This window comes from Lachancea lanzarotensis, scaffold LALA0S04, assembly GCF_000938715.1.
Source record: "Lachancea lanzarotensis genome assembly LALA0, scaffold LALA0S04, whole genome shotgun sequence".
NCBI lineage: Eukaryota > Fungi > Ascomycota > Saccharomycetes > Saccharomycetales > Saccharomycetaceae > Lachancea > Lachancea lanzarotensis.
The window spans coordinates 700162-712969 of NW_019212882.1; the positions used below are offsets into that span (position 1 = coordinate 700162).

The 12808-nt window shown below is 44.4% G+C and overlaps 5 protein-coding genes and 2 non-coding genes across 7 annotated transcripts; 4 read left to right on the forward strand and 3 right to left on the reverse strand.

Annotated features, from left to right (window-relative positions):
• Nucleotides 1-544: 544 nt before the first annotated feature.
• Nucleotides 545-2944, forward strand: MKT1 (LALA0S04e07954g1_1; the record flags this gene model as incomplete). Its single annotated transcript, XM_022772920.1, has 1 exon — nucleotides 545-2944. One exon carries the CDS (start codon nucleotides 545-547, stop codon nucleotides 2942-2944), a length of 2400 nt encoding a protein of 799 aa, XP_022628337.1.
• Nucleotides 2945-3300: 356 nt separating this feature from the next.
• On the forward strand, nucleotides 3301-3373 carry LALA0_S04e07976r. Its single transcript has one exon. It is a non-coding gene; the product is annotated as a tRNA-Thr (tRNA).
• A 328-nt stretch (nucleotides 3374-3701) lies between these two features.
• CCT2 (LALA0S04e07998g1_1) lies at nucleotides 3702-5403 on the forward strand (the record flags this gene model as incomplete). Its single annotated transcript, XM_022772922.1, has 2 exons — nucleotides 3702-3704; nucleotides 3823-5403. The coding sequence occupies 2 exons, from the start codon at nucleotides 3702-3704 to the stop codon at nucleotides 5401-5403; spliced, it is 1584 nt and encodes a 527-aa protein (XP_022628338.1).
• Nucleotides 5404-5496: 93 nt separating this feature from the next.
• Nucleotides 5497-6618, reverse strand: END3 (LALA0S04e08020g1_1; the record flags this gene model as incomplete). Its single annotated transcript, XM_022772923.1, has 1 exon — nucleotides 5497-6618. One exon carries the CDS (start codon nucleotides 6616-6618, stop codon nucleotides 5497-5499), a length of 1122 nt encoding a protein of 373 aa, XP_022628339.1.
• Nucleotides 6619-7711: 1093 nt separating this feature from the next.
• On the forward strand, nucleotides 7712-10201 carry AXL2 (LALA0S04e08042g1_1; the record flags this gene model as incomplete). Its single annotated transcript, XM_022772924.1, has 1 exon — nucleotides 7712-10201. One exon carries the CDS (start codon nucleotides 7712-7714, stop codon nucleotides 10199-10201), a length of 2490 nt encoding a protein of 829 aa, XP_022628340.1.
• Nucleotides 10202-10373: 172 nt separating this feature from the next.
• On the reverse strand, nucleotides 10374-11978 carry LALA0_S04e08064g (LALA0S04e08064g1_1; the record flags this gene model as incomplete). Its single annotated transcript, XM_022772925.1, has 1 exon — nucleotides 10374-11978. One exon carries the CDS (start codon nucleotides 11976-11978, stop codon nucleotides 10374-10376), a length of 1605 nt encoding a protein of 534 aa, XP_022628341.1.
• A 614-nt stretch (nucleotides 11979-12592) lies between these two features.
• Nucleotides 12593-12665, reverse strand: LALA0_S04e08086r. The gene has a single exon. It is a non-coding gene; the product is annotated as a tRNA-Thr (tRNA).
• Between the last annotated feature and the right edge of the window lie 143 nt (nucleotides 12666-12808).

Sequence of the window (12808 nt, forward strand, 5' to 3'; positions counted from 1 at the left end):
TGCTAGAATTTGTTGAATAGCGATACCGAACAATTATATCCTCCCCGACGGCATTCGCGAACTCCATTCCGTTACGTTAGACTTGTGTGGCCGCACCTCGACTAATACTGCCAGGAGACGAGAATACACCCTAACTGAAGATGCTCGATACAAAGGACCCACTCCACTTGCAAAAGCGATATAGATCGAAATACAGGACTGGATCTTCAGGTCTTCCAGAAAATTCACAGATTTCAAGTGAGTTTTTCTATCTCTTCAAATTCTAAGGTCAACCACAGGAACTTTCTCGTTCCCCAGTCTCAGAAATCTGACCCAATCGTCCAGCTGCCTAACCACCCTGCTATCCAGTCACCCAGAGTCTTGAATTCCTGATCTTTCGCTGAGGAAAGCTAAGTCACGCGACCAGGCCAGTTCCGCTAGGTTTCTCTATATGATGATAATTTGAAAAATAACGAACCAGATGAGAGAATGAAACCTAAAAACCTAAACGTCTCTCTCAGCGATTGGGACTCGACGGGTTTGTGTTAGCGCCATTTTTTGAAGCATGCCAATCAAGTCTCTGGAGTCCTTTCTGTTCGAAAGGGGTTTGGTGGGTTCATATCCAATTGAATCGCTGAAAAATGCGACTTTAGGGATTGATGTTGACCACTACGTGTCTCGGTTGTTGACGTCGAAAAGAGAGCAATATTTGGACGCAATTGGTGGGTTCCCAACAAGTTTGAAGCTGTATTTGGAGTCTGACCTCCAGGTGTTCCAGGAATACGATATTACCCCTGTTTTCATCTTCAGTGGATCGCCAGTGGCCACTCAAGCTGAGGCTAGTGGTCACTACACTGCAGCTGCCGCAGAAGCGGCAGCGGCAGCTAGCAATGCGAATATTTCGGGACCCATGAGCTCTGTTTCAAGTTCTTCGGGCAGAACTGCGAAAGAAACTGTTCTGGCTCAAAGACACAAGGCTTGGACTCAATGGACAAACCTTCTGTCCAATAACCAATCAACCTACGTGGACCAGCCAATTCCTCCAACGGAGGCATTTCGCTACAGTGTTCCTCTAGACACCAAACGGTTCCAAAGTGACTTGATAGCGTACCTCATTTCGCGCGGAATCTGGTACCAGGTGGCACCGTACTCATCCTGGGTCCAACTGGCATATCTGTTGCAGCAGGGGTACATTGACGCTATATATGGGCCTACCGAACTCTTACTGTTAGGATCGGTTGAAAAATTCATCTTGGGCATGGAATTTCCTAACAAAGAATACCGATTTGTTGATAACAAGCGAGTTTTGAACGATCTTCGCTGCTCTATGGATGAATTTATAGATATCAGCATGGCTGTCGGGAATGACCTTCAGCCATACACTTTGTCACCGTTAGGAGTTTACCCCAGCCAGCAACTGTTCGAAGTGGCATTGGATATGGTTACCACTAGCGGCACCGATTTCTATGCATACCAGTTTGTCAATCCAGTTAAGGCTGAAAGTTCTCAGTCCATCTCACGATACCAGAAAGGTGTTTCTGCATTGAGGTACATGCCAGTTTTAAAAGAGGATGGTAAAGTTGAATTTTTCCCTGCTGAAAGACCAAAAGATGCCACTTCAAGTGGTTCCGACTCGAGTCAATCACCTCCTTCTTCCGCAGGCTCTTCGGATGTTATTCCGTCTGACGTTCACGATGTGGTTGCCCAAAGACTACCCCACGAATACTACTTTTACAGATCCTTGGGATTGGTAAGTGGAAAGCTTCTGGATGCCCTCACAACAGGAGTATATGCCGAGGAACCGCCTCTGGATGGTGGCTCTTCAGACTCCTATAGAAAGCTGGTCAAAGATTCTGTGGCGCGGTTCAAAAATAAAGAAATAAATCAACTAACCCAGCCAATCAATCGCTATTACCAAATCAAACCTATAAAACAAGTAAAGTGGTTTGCACCAGATGATCCAGTCACCTTAACAAACAGAGCAACGCCATCGATTTTTGAGAGAGTCAATTTGTTGGTTGTGAAGACCGGGGACTCGGACACGAAGTTTTCGATCTCAAAGTTTCTGTCCGTATTAAGTGGCGCTCAAGACATTTCTCATTCCTTTGTGTCGAAACAGGTCATTTTCCCAAATTCTGTTCCTACAGCCGAAAAGTTATCCACATCATTCGACCTATTAGCAACAAGTTTTCTGCGCACTTTGACACTTTTAGAGTTTTTCGAATTCGATACGACAAGCAAAAGCTTAAAGGCTACTAAATGGGGGGAAATTTTACTGTCACTTGGCACACAAAAGGTAGATGCGCAGTTCGCCGAGCCACTGTTCATATTGCTTGTGTTTTTCAAAACAAAAGTTCTGTCCCTTTTTCAAGAGACAGTTCCTGCAACGCCATCTGCTCTTTCGAAAGCAACACTCAGATCTTACCCCAAAGAATCTTCTTACATTTTGGCTATCACACGAGTAATGAGTGCCTACAGAATGGATCAGAAGCCCTCAAATTATCACGGTCCAGTTGATCGAAAAACGCTTGTTTTCAGAGACCACTTGGACTTTGTCAGGGAAAATCTGAACGATCTGTTCGAAACTACTGCAGTGTCTTCCCTAGCCGCTGGTGAGTTCGACAGATTGTCGCTAGACAATGTTGGCTGGCAAAAAAAAATTGTGGGGGCCATGCCTTTCAAGTTATCGACACCCAACACCGTCATGGCCATGATATGGGAGTTTTACTTGCAAAAATACCTGCACAATGGCAATTCCAAGCCGGACGCTTTGTCCTTGGTGATGTCATTGTTCAATACTGGGAAATCTATTCCTAATTTGCAAGAGGAGCTCGAGGTGTCTCTGCGTTTCATGAGGCAGTTCAGTGAAATACTGGGTGAAATGTCCAAAGTTGGACTGTGCAAAGTTGAAGACCATGTGTCATTTACAGCTGCCGTGGCGTTTGCTGAGCAGGCGTTTCAATGAAGAACAGAATTAAATTCAGAGAGCAATGGACATACCAAAAGATGCAGGTCGCAGAGGGAAAGTGTTGTGGCTCGTGCAGATGTTGCGACGTTGCGATATACACTTGAAGGAGGTCAATTGTTCCAGTGCACTAGAAAATACGTAACAGAAAAAGCTTAATGTATAGAAAATGCTGTTAATGGACGGCACCGAGTTGATAAAATAAGAGCACATCACTGGACTTTTCTAAAACAGACATTAATCACTTGAGTTGTGCATGCGTTGAGTAAACCTACCCAGTACGCAGTCCAGGCTCAGTACACATGGTTAAAGGCCTAGTATATTACATTCTAAAAATGTAATTAGTCAACAAAAAAGCTTCTATGGCCAAGTTGGTAAGGCGCCACACTAGTAATGTGGAGATCATCAGTTCAAATCTGGTTGGAAGCAGATATTTTTAATTTTTTTGGCGAGATATGAAATTGTTATATAGGACTACACATCGAATTTCCAAGTATCCGTCAATGAGAAACGACTACTGATGAACTTTAGAAGAACAATTCTATGTATCCTCTGACTATAAAGTCTCAGTCACGGGACTCTCGAAACTAAAGATCACGTGCGTTAAATTTAAGATCACTTATTACGGAAGTGGCGAAAACTGGACAAACTAAACTTACTTGAAAGATGCTTTCTGATCAAGTTCATGAATTGAAGAAGTTTAGACCAAACTGCGCTGGAAATACTCCATTTAAACACCACTTCAAGGTTTTAAACTATGGTATGTTTGGATCTGCGGTGCTGCAGTTACCCCATTCACTTCTCAGAGGGACAAAAGACAGGTTTTAGGTGGTTTTTCAACGAAGCATTATACTAACAACGACGGTGACTTTATGCAGAGTGTTCAGATTTTTGGTGACCAGGTTACAGAGGAAAGAGCTGAAAATGCTCGTATGTCTGCTTTTGTCGGAGCAATTGCTGTGGGAGACCTTGTAAAGACGACTTTGGGGCCAAAGGGAATGGACAAACTACTGCAGAGTGCCAGTAGTGGATCTTCAATGGTAACCAACGATGGGGCTACCATTCTAAAAGCTATTCCACTCGACAATCCAGCTGCAAAAGTGCTGGTGAACATTAGTAAAGTCCAGGATGACGAGGTTGGGGACGGTACCACCAGTGTTACAGTTTTGAGTGCTGAATTATTGAGAGAAGCTGAAAAACTCATCGACCAAGGAAAGATACATCCGCAGACAATCATTGAGGGTTTCAGAATAGCCTCAAAAGCTGCTTTAGATGCCCTAGAGAAGACTGCAGTGGATCATTCTGGCAACAAAGAAAGCTTTTTCCAGGATCTGGTTTCCATAGCGAAGACTACTCTATCATCCAAAATCTTGTCTCAGGATAAGGACCATTTTTCGAAACTCGCTGCCGACTCCATCATGAGACTTGGAGGCTCGGTCGATTTGGAGCATATACAGGTGTTGAAAATTATTGGTGGTAGGTTATCTGATTCCTTTTTGGACGAAGGTTTTATACTGCCCAAAAGATTTGGTAATAACCAACCCAAGCGCGTGGAAAACGCCAAGATTCTAATCGCTAACACCTCCTTGGACACAGATAAGGTCAAGGTTTTTGGTGCGAAATTCAAGGTTGACTCTACCTCAAAGCTAGCTCAATTGGAAAAGGCGGAGAAGGCCAAAATGAAGAATAAAATTGATAAGATCTCAAAGTTTGGTATCAACACGTTCATCAATAGACAGCTCATCTACGACTACCCTGAACAGCTATTCAGTGACTTGGGCATCAATTCCATCGAGCATGCAGACTTTGAAGGTGTTGAAAGGCTAGCTCTTGTCACCGGAGGTGAAGTGGTCTCGACTTTCGACAACCCTGAGAAGTGCAAACTTGGTGAGTGTGACTTGATAGAAGAGGTAATGATTGGAGAAGAAACTTTTACCAAATTCAGTGGATGCAAGGCTGGGGAAGCTTGCACCATTGTGTTAAGAGGTGCAACTGATCAAGTGCTAGATGAAGCCGAGAGATCTCTACATGACGCTTTGTCTGTACTATCACAAACGACTAAGGAAACTAGAACTGTTCTAGGCGGTGGATGTGCCGAAATGATAATGTCCAAGGCAGTCGACACAGCTGCACAAAATGTTGATGGTAAGAAATCGTTTGCTGTGGAAGCGTTTGGTCGTGCCTTGAGACAGCTGCCAACAATTTTGGCGGATAATGCTGGTTATGACAGTAGTGAGCTCGTGTCTAAGTTGAGATCTTCAATATATGGCGGTATTACCACCTCGGGTCTCAATTTGAACGACGGAAGTATCGCTGATATGAGAGAGCTGGGTATTGTCGAGAGTTACAAGCTGAAAAGAGCCGTTGTAAATTCTGCATCAGAGGCAGCTGAAGTACTATTGAGGGTGGACAATATCATCCGTGCTAAGCCAAGAACTGCGAACAGACAGCATATGTAAGATAGCTTGGAGTATTCTGTGTCATGTAAGTAAAAATGGAAATTTTTATCCTCTTAGCGCTATGTGGCAGTAAATCCTATATAAAACCGGCAATCAAGCGCGCAGTGACTGATTCTCCGATTGAAGTTCTTGTAGTTCCTGCTTTTTACCTGCCAAGAATTGTTCCAAGATGCCCACTTGTTGCTCTATCGTCCCTATGTCCTCATTAATACCTCTTACATCGACCGATGAATTGGAATTCCGGAAACCTGATGCTTGCCTTTGCAAATACGCGTATAGTTCTTCTAATTGAGCCCTAGCAATCTCGGGATTCGAACCCTCAATAGCTTTAGCTTCGTTAGCATCAAAGCCACTTTTATTGGAAATGTCTACTTGCGTTCTAGAAGCAGAACGACCAGAACCCGAGTCTTGCGGAGTGACGGAGTTGCTTGTGTTCGTATGACGAGAATGGCGTGTAATATCGGCCTGATGAGACTTTAAGTCGTAAGAGACTCTCTGCTGGTTGCAAATCTCTTTGAAAGCGTGCGGCAAATCTGCGGGCAGCTCACAGCCCGAATCGTTTCTCTGCTTCAGGGCATGTATCAGGAAAACAGCGGGATCCTTGTTGATGGACCCTATATTTTGAGGATTCACCAAAACCCACAGATGATCAAAATCAGCAGAGCTGATTTTGGGGAAGTTCGTCCTTACCGCACTGAGTAGAGGGGCATACGATATTGTACCATCTGTGAGCTTCTCGCAGGAGTCGTAAATCGAAGTATACAGCGCTTTGTTAGATGGGGCAATGTACCAATCCAACTTTGGCGGAGGTGAAGGTGGTCTCTGCGTTTGAACCACTGGTGCGGTTTCGTGCGTCTCTACAGCATTCGAGCTTTGCGTATTTTCCTGGGGTTCGTCCCGGGTTTTACGCTGTTTCAACAGCTTTATCTTACTGCCTGGAACTAGCCAGTCCGGAAGATCGTCGGGAACGCGATCGATATTTTTGTTGACCATATCGAAGATGAGCCGCATGCAAATCACGAATTCTTCGAAATCGAGATTATCATCATCGTCAATGTCTGCCAAGAACCATATTTTGTTCAAAATGGATGAATCAAGCTTCGAATTGAACAATATAGGTTGAACATGATCATGGGTTAATTTGTTGTCAACAGGCTTCAAACCAGAAAAAATTTGCCAGTACTTTTTGATTTCGAATTGTTCCAGTTTGGGCATGACAGGAGAAGTTGTAAGTGAATGGATACAGCGTCCCTGGAGGCTATTCTTGAACGTTTGTAGTTTGGTATTTTCTGAAGGTTTAAGTTAGTTTAGCGTTAGGGGCAATTAAATGAATAATATCCGGACGATATATCACCATTTACGGGTGTGTCGCCGGCAAACAGAATTTTAAATTCAAAGACGACTAGAGAGGGGAACTGTTAATAACAATCAAGGGCGTAGCATATAGAAAAGCTTGTTTTAAAGTAGTATTTCGAAAATCATTCTCACTGGTCGAAGCTGAAGGATTTAAAATTCTATTGCTTTAGGTCACATGACCATATTTCCTATACCTCTAATTCCCCGCTCTGTTGTTTTAAACAGGTATTTAACGTCTACGCAGCCGATAACTAACGACTCTCACCAAGTGTCAAGCCCCTTACCACCCTGTTTTCTTCTTCTTTAACGTGTGTCTGATTTTCGATGTCGAATTTAGATGTCAGTAAATTAATATAAATGACAACCGAGATAAAGAATTCGTCAACGAAACTTTCAAACGACTCTCGATAGAACTCGAATGGCGTCAAGGACCTGACTTAAGCTTCATAACTATTACGTAGTAGCTGTATTTACGACTCAAACTTCTGCTCTTACCAGTAGCTGCACTCAAAAATAGCGATTCTCCTGTACTTTTGCCTTTATAGCGTTGACAACATTTGAATGTCATGAGGTAGAAAAAAAGGGAAGACCGTTAGACAAACTCCAGACGTGGTGACAGCTGAAACCCTCGAGGTCTGCTAATCCTGGATCGTCACTCTACCCAATAAAGTTAGAAAAAGTTCTCTCTTGATCGGGGGTGGTAACTCTTTCCTGCAAATATGGACCGCCAAAAATTCGCGGTCAAACGCGAAAATGACCGTGAAAGGAAAAAAAAATTGGCATTCCGAACGCGTTCAGAATGTGCACCTTTCGCATACCGCCCAGACTTGCTTTAAAAGCATCAGGCTAACGGCCAGGGGTAATTTGACGACCGACTGATTTTTACAATGGCCTCACACCCATTATCCAAATCACAGTAGTACCACTTGCCCCAAGTTTTCCAAGACTTTTGATGCGCTTAGCTGGGCTTCTTCTTGCAGTGCTGGGTGGAACGCCCGTGCTTTGCAAGCCGTACGAAGCTTTTGGTGCCTCAAGCCAATATCCTCCTGTTGCTTCTGCAGGCAATCAATTCTCGTTTCAACTGTCCAACGACACTTTCAAGTCCACCGTCGACGATAGTGTCCAGATTCAATATGAAGCTTTCGAACTACCAACGTGGCTCCAGTTCGACTCACAATCGCGAATCCTTTCAGGAACGCCTTCGGAATCCGATGTGGGTAATAGCTCCCAAAATACGCAAGTCTCTTACGTATTACAAGGAACTGATCCTACCGACCAATCTGCCCTCAACAAAACGTACCAGCTAGCGCTAACCAGCGAAAACCAGCCAACAGTCTCGTCAAGTTTCAATCTGCTCAGTTTGCTGAAAAATAGCGGGTACACTAATGGGAGGAATGCGCTAAAACTTGCACCTGGTCAGATTTTCAATATCACTTTCGATAGAGATACGTTCGAGAACTCAGATGCGGCTACAAAGTTTTACGGTCGATCAGCCATGTACCACGCACCACTGCCTCCCTGGATGTTTTTCGACGATGCGAATTTGAAGTTCAGCGGGACTGCCCCTGTAGTCAATTCTGAGATAGCTCCTGAATTCTCATACTCCTTCTCTCTACTGGCGTCAGATGTCAGCGACTTCGCTTCGGCAGAGGTTCAGTTTGATATTGTGGTGGGTGGTCACCAGTTCACAACCTCTATCCAGAACACTTTAGCTGTTAACGTATCGTCCTCCGGATCTTTTGACTATCCTTTACCTATGAGCTATGTTTACCTCGATAACAAGCCCGTTTCTTCAGCAAACATTAGCTCAACTACGCTGCTGGGCAGTAATGACTGGGCGTCTGTCTCAAATGAAACCTTATCAGGTACTTTACCGAAAGAAAAGAATAGCCAAAATTTGACTGTTGCCATATATGACACCTATGGCGATTCCATTTACTTGAACTTTCTAGTGGAGTCTACTCACCAGTTATTTGCAGTATCATCGCTACCGAATGCCAATGCAACACAGGGCGAATGGTTCCAAACCCAGCTTCTGCCTTCACAATTTACGGACTACAACAACACAGACGTATCTTTGAACTTTGCGAACACTTCGCAGTCAACATCTTGGCTCTCCTATCACGATAGTAATATGACGCTTTCAGGTGAAGTGCCAAATGATTTCAGCGGGTTGACCGTCGAGGTGGTCGCCAAGCAGGATGAACAATCACAGAAGTTATCATTCAAGCTAGGAGCAGTCCAGGCTAAACACAGTTCATCGTCCTCGTCTCGCAGCTCGTCTTCGCAATCTTCAGCGACTGCAACTCCATCTGCCACATCCAATGCAGCACAATCGACTCCCACCTCCTCCAACACTGCGACGCCTTCAAATTCGCCTGGTCTATCCTCCAAATCGAACTCGAAGAATAACCGCACTGTGGCAATTGCTTGTGGTGTGGCAATTCCTCTGGCTGTCATTCTCGTATTACTTATTTTGTTCCTTCTTTTCTGGAGACGGAGAAACAACAGATCTGCTTCGGCAGCCGACGCAGAAAAATCTCCACAGATCAGCAATCCAAAACTAGGAAATCCAGCGAATGGCCCTGCATTTTACGGCGGACCATCGCCATTCGATGATGGAGATTCAATCGATGACACTTCCTCGGCAAAAAGACTAGCCGCTTTAAATGCTATCAATTTGGATGAACAGGCGAGCTCTGGGTCCGACGCTTCCACTCTGGATGAAAAAGGTGCATCTAGCACAACTAATTCATCTGCAGCTGATCTGTACCACGATGCCATGCAGGTGGGAAGCACAGATGCACTCCTAGGTGCCGAGGAGGACGACCAGCACTTCGACTCCAACAAACATTCGTCTTCTGTTTACCTCAACAGCGAGCCTACGAACCGTAAGTCTTGGAGATTTTCTACGAGGACAGTGGAACCGCAACATAATATCAGAGAAAGCTACAATTCTTTGAACACAGTGAGCACATCGGAACTGCTTAATACACATATTGCAAGTGATCAAACGCTGCCGAAAGACCCAAGGAAGTCATCTTTGGGTCTACGAGACTCTGTATTTTTCGGAACGGTAGGAACGACGGCGGACAAGAAAACTGTCATGCATTCAACCAGTCCACAAAAATCGACCAATGCGTTAAAACCCCACCTGTCGGGAGACCGTATGCTGCCCAATTTGGTAGAATCTCCTGATGACCATAACTCTTCAGCTTCCCAAATGACGAGTAGCAGCTCAGATGATATAATACCCATCAAACAAGGTGATAACTACAGGTGGGTTGAGCGCGATGAACCAGGAGCCGAGCCTCCGCAGAGAAAAAGAAGTGTCAAGAGACTGGTCAACCTACCCAACAAGAGCGGTGTGAACGTCTGGGACGCTAACGACATCCAAGGACATGTTCCAGAAATGGATATGTCGATGGAGTCGAACATTTAATATGATCTGCTATAGATCACTGTAATAGTAGTATAAAGGAAAAATTGAAAGGAAGATCAAATTGTGAGTAAATCGCTGTCAATATCTTGGGCGATGCACAAACCAAAGAAGAGGCGAATCTGTGAGGAATATTCATGATATGTAGAAATAAAAATTTGAAGGGAGAGACGCACTACAATTTGTTGTTTCTCTTCAAATTGCTTGCGTAATTTGCTGTATCGACAGCGCGTCTTCTTGCACTGATGTATTCTATCATTTCAGAGTAGCTTTCGGGAACCACAGTAGCATAGCCAGGTTGACTAGTGCTTCCATCTGAATCTCTTGGGGCGAAGAAGGAGAAAATAAATGAACCGGATGAAGTCTTCTTCTCTGACGCTAATTCTTGTACCATTGTATCAACCTTGACCTGAATCAAAGTCCCCGGCTTGTTCAACATGGCGTCAGGGCTATGCGATAGCTGGTTGATAGGAGATGGGTCAAAGTGGAAAATGGTGCTACTGTCAACTGACTTATCGGTCACATTTGCGACCTTAGGCCTGGCGTCTTTCTCATACAAGTGCTCAGTGTGAACAACGGTGGCGTCCATGTGCAAGATAGAACCCACGGGGACAGGAGCCTTGAAATGGGTCGAGTCTAAAGATATGAATCTTGGGAAAGAATGAGAGAAGGATGCAGCAGCGCAATAAGCCAACTCGAAAGTTTGTCTCATCAGATATCCACCGAAAATCATGTACGAGTGTCTATTTCTGTATTGAGGTTGCATGAACATGGTGGATTTAGCGTTGGTCTCTTTCATGAACATAACGTTAAGAGGTTTTTGCGAGAGTTTGGCTAGCTGCTTCGATGCAGCCCACATGTTGTGAATAATTCTGGACTCTTGACCAGTAGGAGGGTTAGTGTCCAAGCTTTCACTCGCAGCACGAAGCTTTTTGGCTGCATTATGCGACTCAGCACGTCTGAAATCCATCCACTCCTTTTGACTCAAAGGCAGGAGCTTGTTTACAGACAGAGATTTGTGCGTTTCTGGATTTCTGGCCACAAACGTGAAAGAAGCGGTCAAAAAGGTGTCTTCTTCTAACAGAGTTTCTTCTTTGATGACTTTGGGTAAATCGCCTTGAATGGCGGTAGCTTTGATAGCGATTTCCATAGAAGATCTACCAGTCCAAACTACAGCACCAGACAAAATAATATTGTACTCGGCCATAGTGTCGATGCTTTTCAGCAAATAAATCCGGTCAACGGAAGCAGTAACAATAACAGGCTCTGCGGGCGAAGTGTGTCTGTAAGCGATTCTCCCGGCAAGCGCGTCCAAATCTTGGAAGATTTGACCCATTCTCAATCTTCCCGCTGCGTTGACGTAGAAGTCTGCCACGCCCGCATCGTCACGGAAAGGAAGTGTTAAATATGCGAACGAGTCCTTGCGAGCCTTCTCACCCACTTCTGTAGACTTGACAGAGTTGTAAACGTACGAGTCGATGATTTTCCCCTGAGCAAGCTGCTTTTCACGTTCTGCTAGGGCATTGAGCCAAGTTGCCTTGTAGCCACCGACGGTTTTTGGACTTCCTGAAAGCCTTCTGTGTTCGTACTGATCAGTGAGGGTAGTGGCAGCAGCATCTGGCTGCAAAGAGGCATCGTTGGACTTGCCGTCGTCTTTTTGATGTATCATTCTGGTCCCACTCAATTTTTGGACCGATTTAATGGTCTTGTTGTCCAAACTCTTTGCAATGACCTTTCCAGCGCCCTTTGAGCTGGGACGAGGCAATACCGAGCGAAACATAAGGGAAAACAACTGCTGGATACGGAGGGATTCTTAACAAAAGAACCGGAACCAATTTAGAGGAGGAAAACCAGCAAAGTGTGGGGTAGATATCACTTCAGAAATGCTAAACAGATAGCAGGGAAGGATGAGGTGGGTGGGAAATGAAATTCAAAAGAGAACGAGAAGTCTTATTTCAAGTCAAAAACAAGAGCGTTTCCAAAGAAAAGATCTTCTAATTGAGTTTTCAACAAGTTTCCAAACCTTTTGAATGGTGCAAGCTCACTTGACAGCTCGAACGTCCCACGATTCCTCGATATGGCACTTTCTAGGGCACTTTTTGGTATGCTGAGAACGGCAAAAATGTCGTTTTCTCGATATAAGTGTCGAAAAGAGTTCAAAAAACGATTTTGAAACCTTTTTGATGAGAATTGGCCTCTAAACCAGGTGTTATAGTCTGGGGAAAAATGACCAGATGAGCTTCTACCTTATATAGGTAGATATCCAACAAAATTGGATTTCTGATGAGGGTCCAAGGGGATAAAGACACGACAAGATAATTGGATAAATAATTGGGTAGATGATCGAGTCGCTGACGTGGCTTCTTTGTGACTTCAATTTTTCCAAAAAAAATTTGCTTCCAACCAGATTTGAACTGATGATCTCCACATTACTAGTGTGGCGCCTTACCAACTTGGCCATAGAAGCTGTTTTTGATGGTGAAACACGTTAAAAGATACTAATACCAGCGGGCGATCAGCAGATATAAACCGCTCGAGAATCTATTCCAATGCAGAGAAAGTAACCACCCCGAATCAAGGGAAGAAACAGTTGATAAGGTGACTGTATAT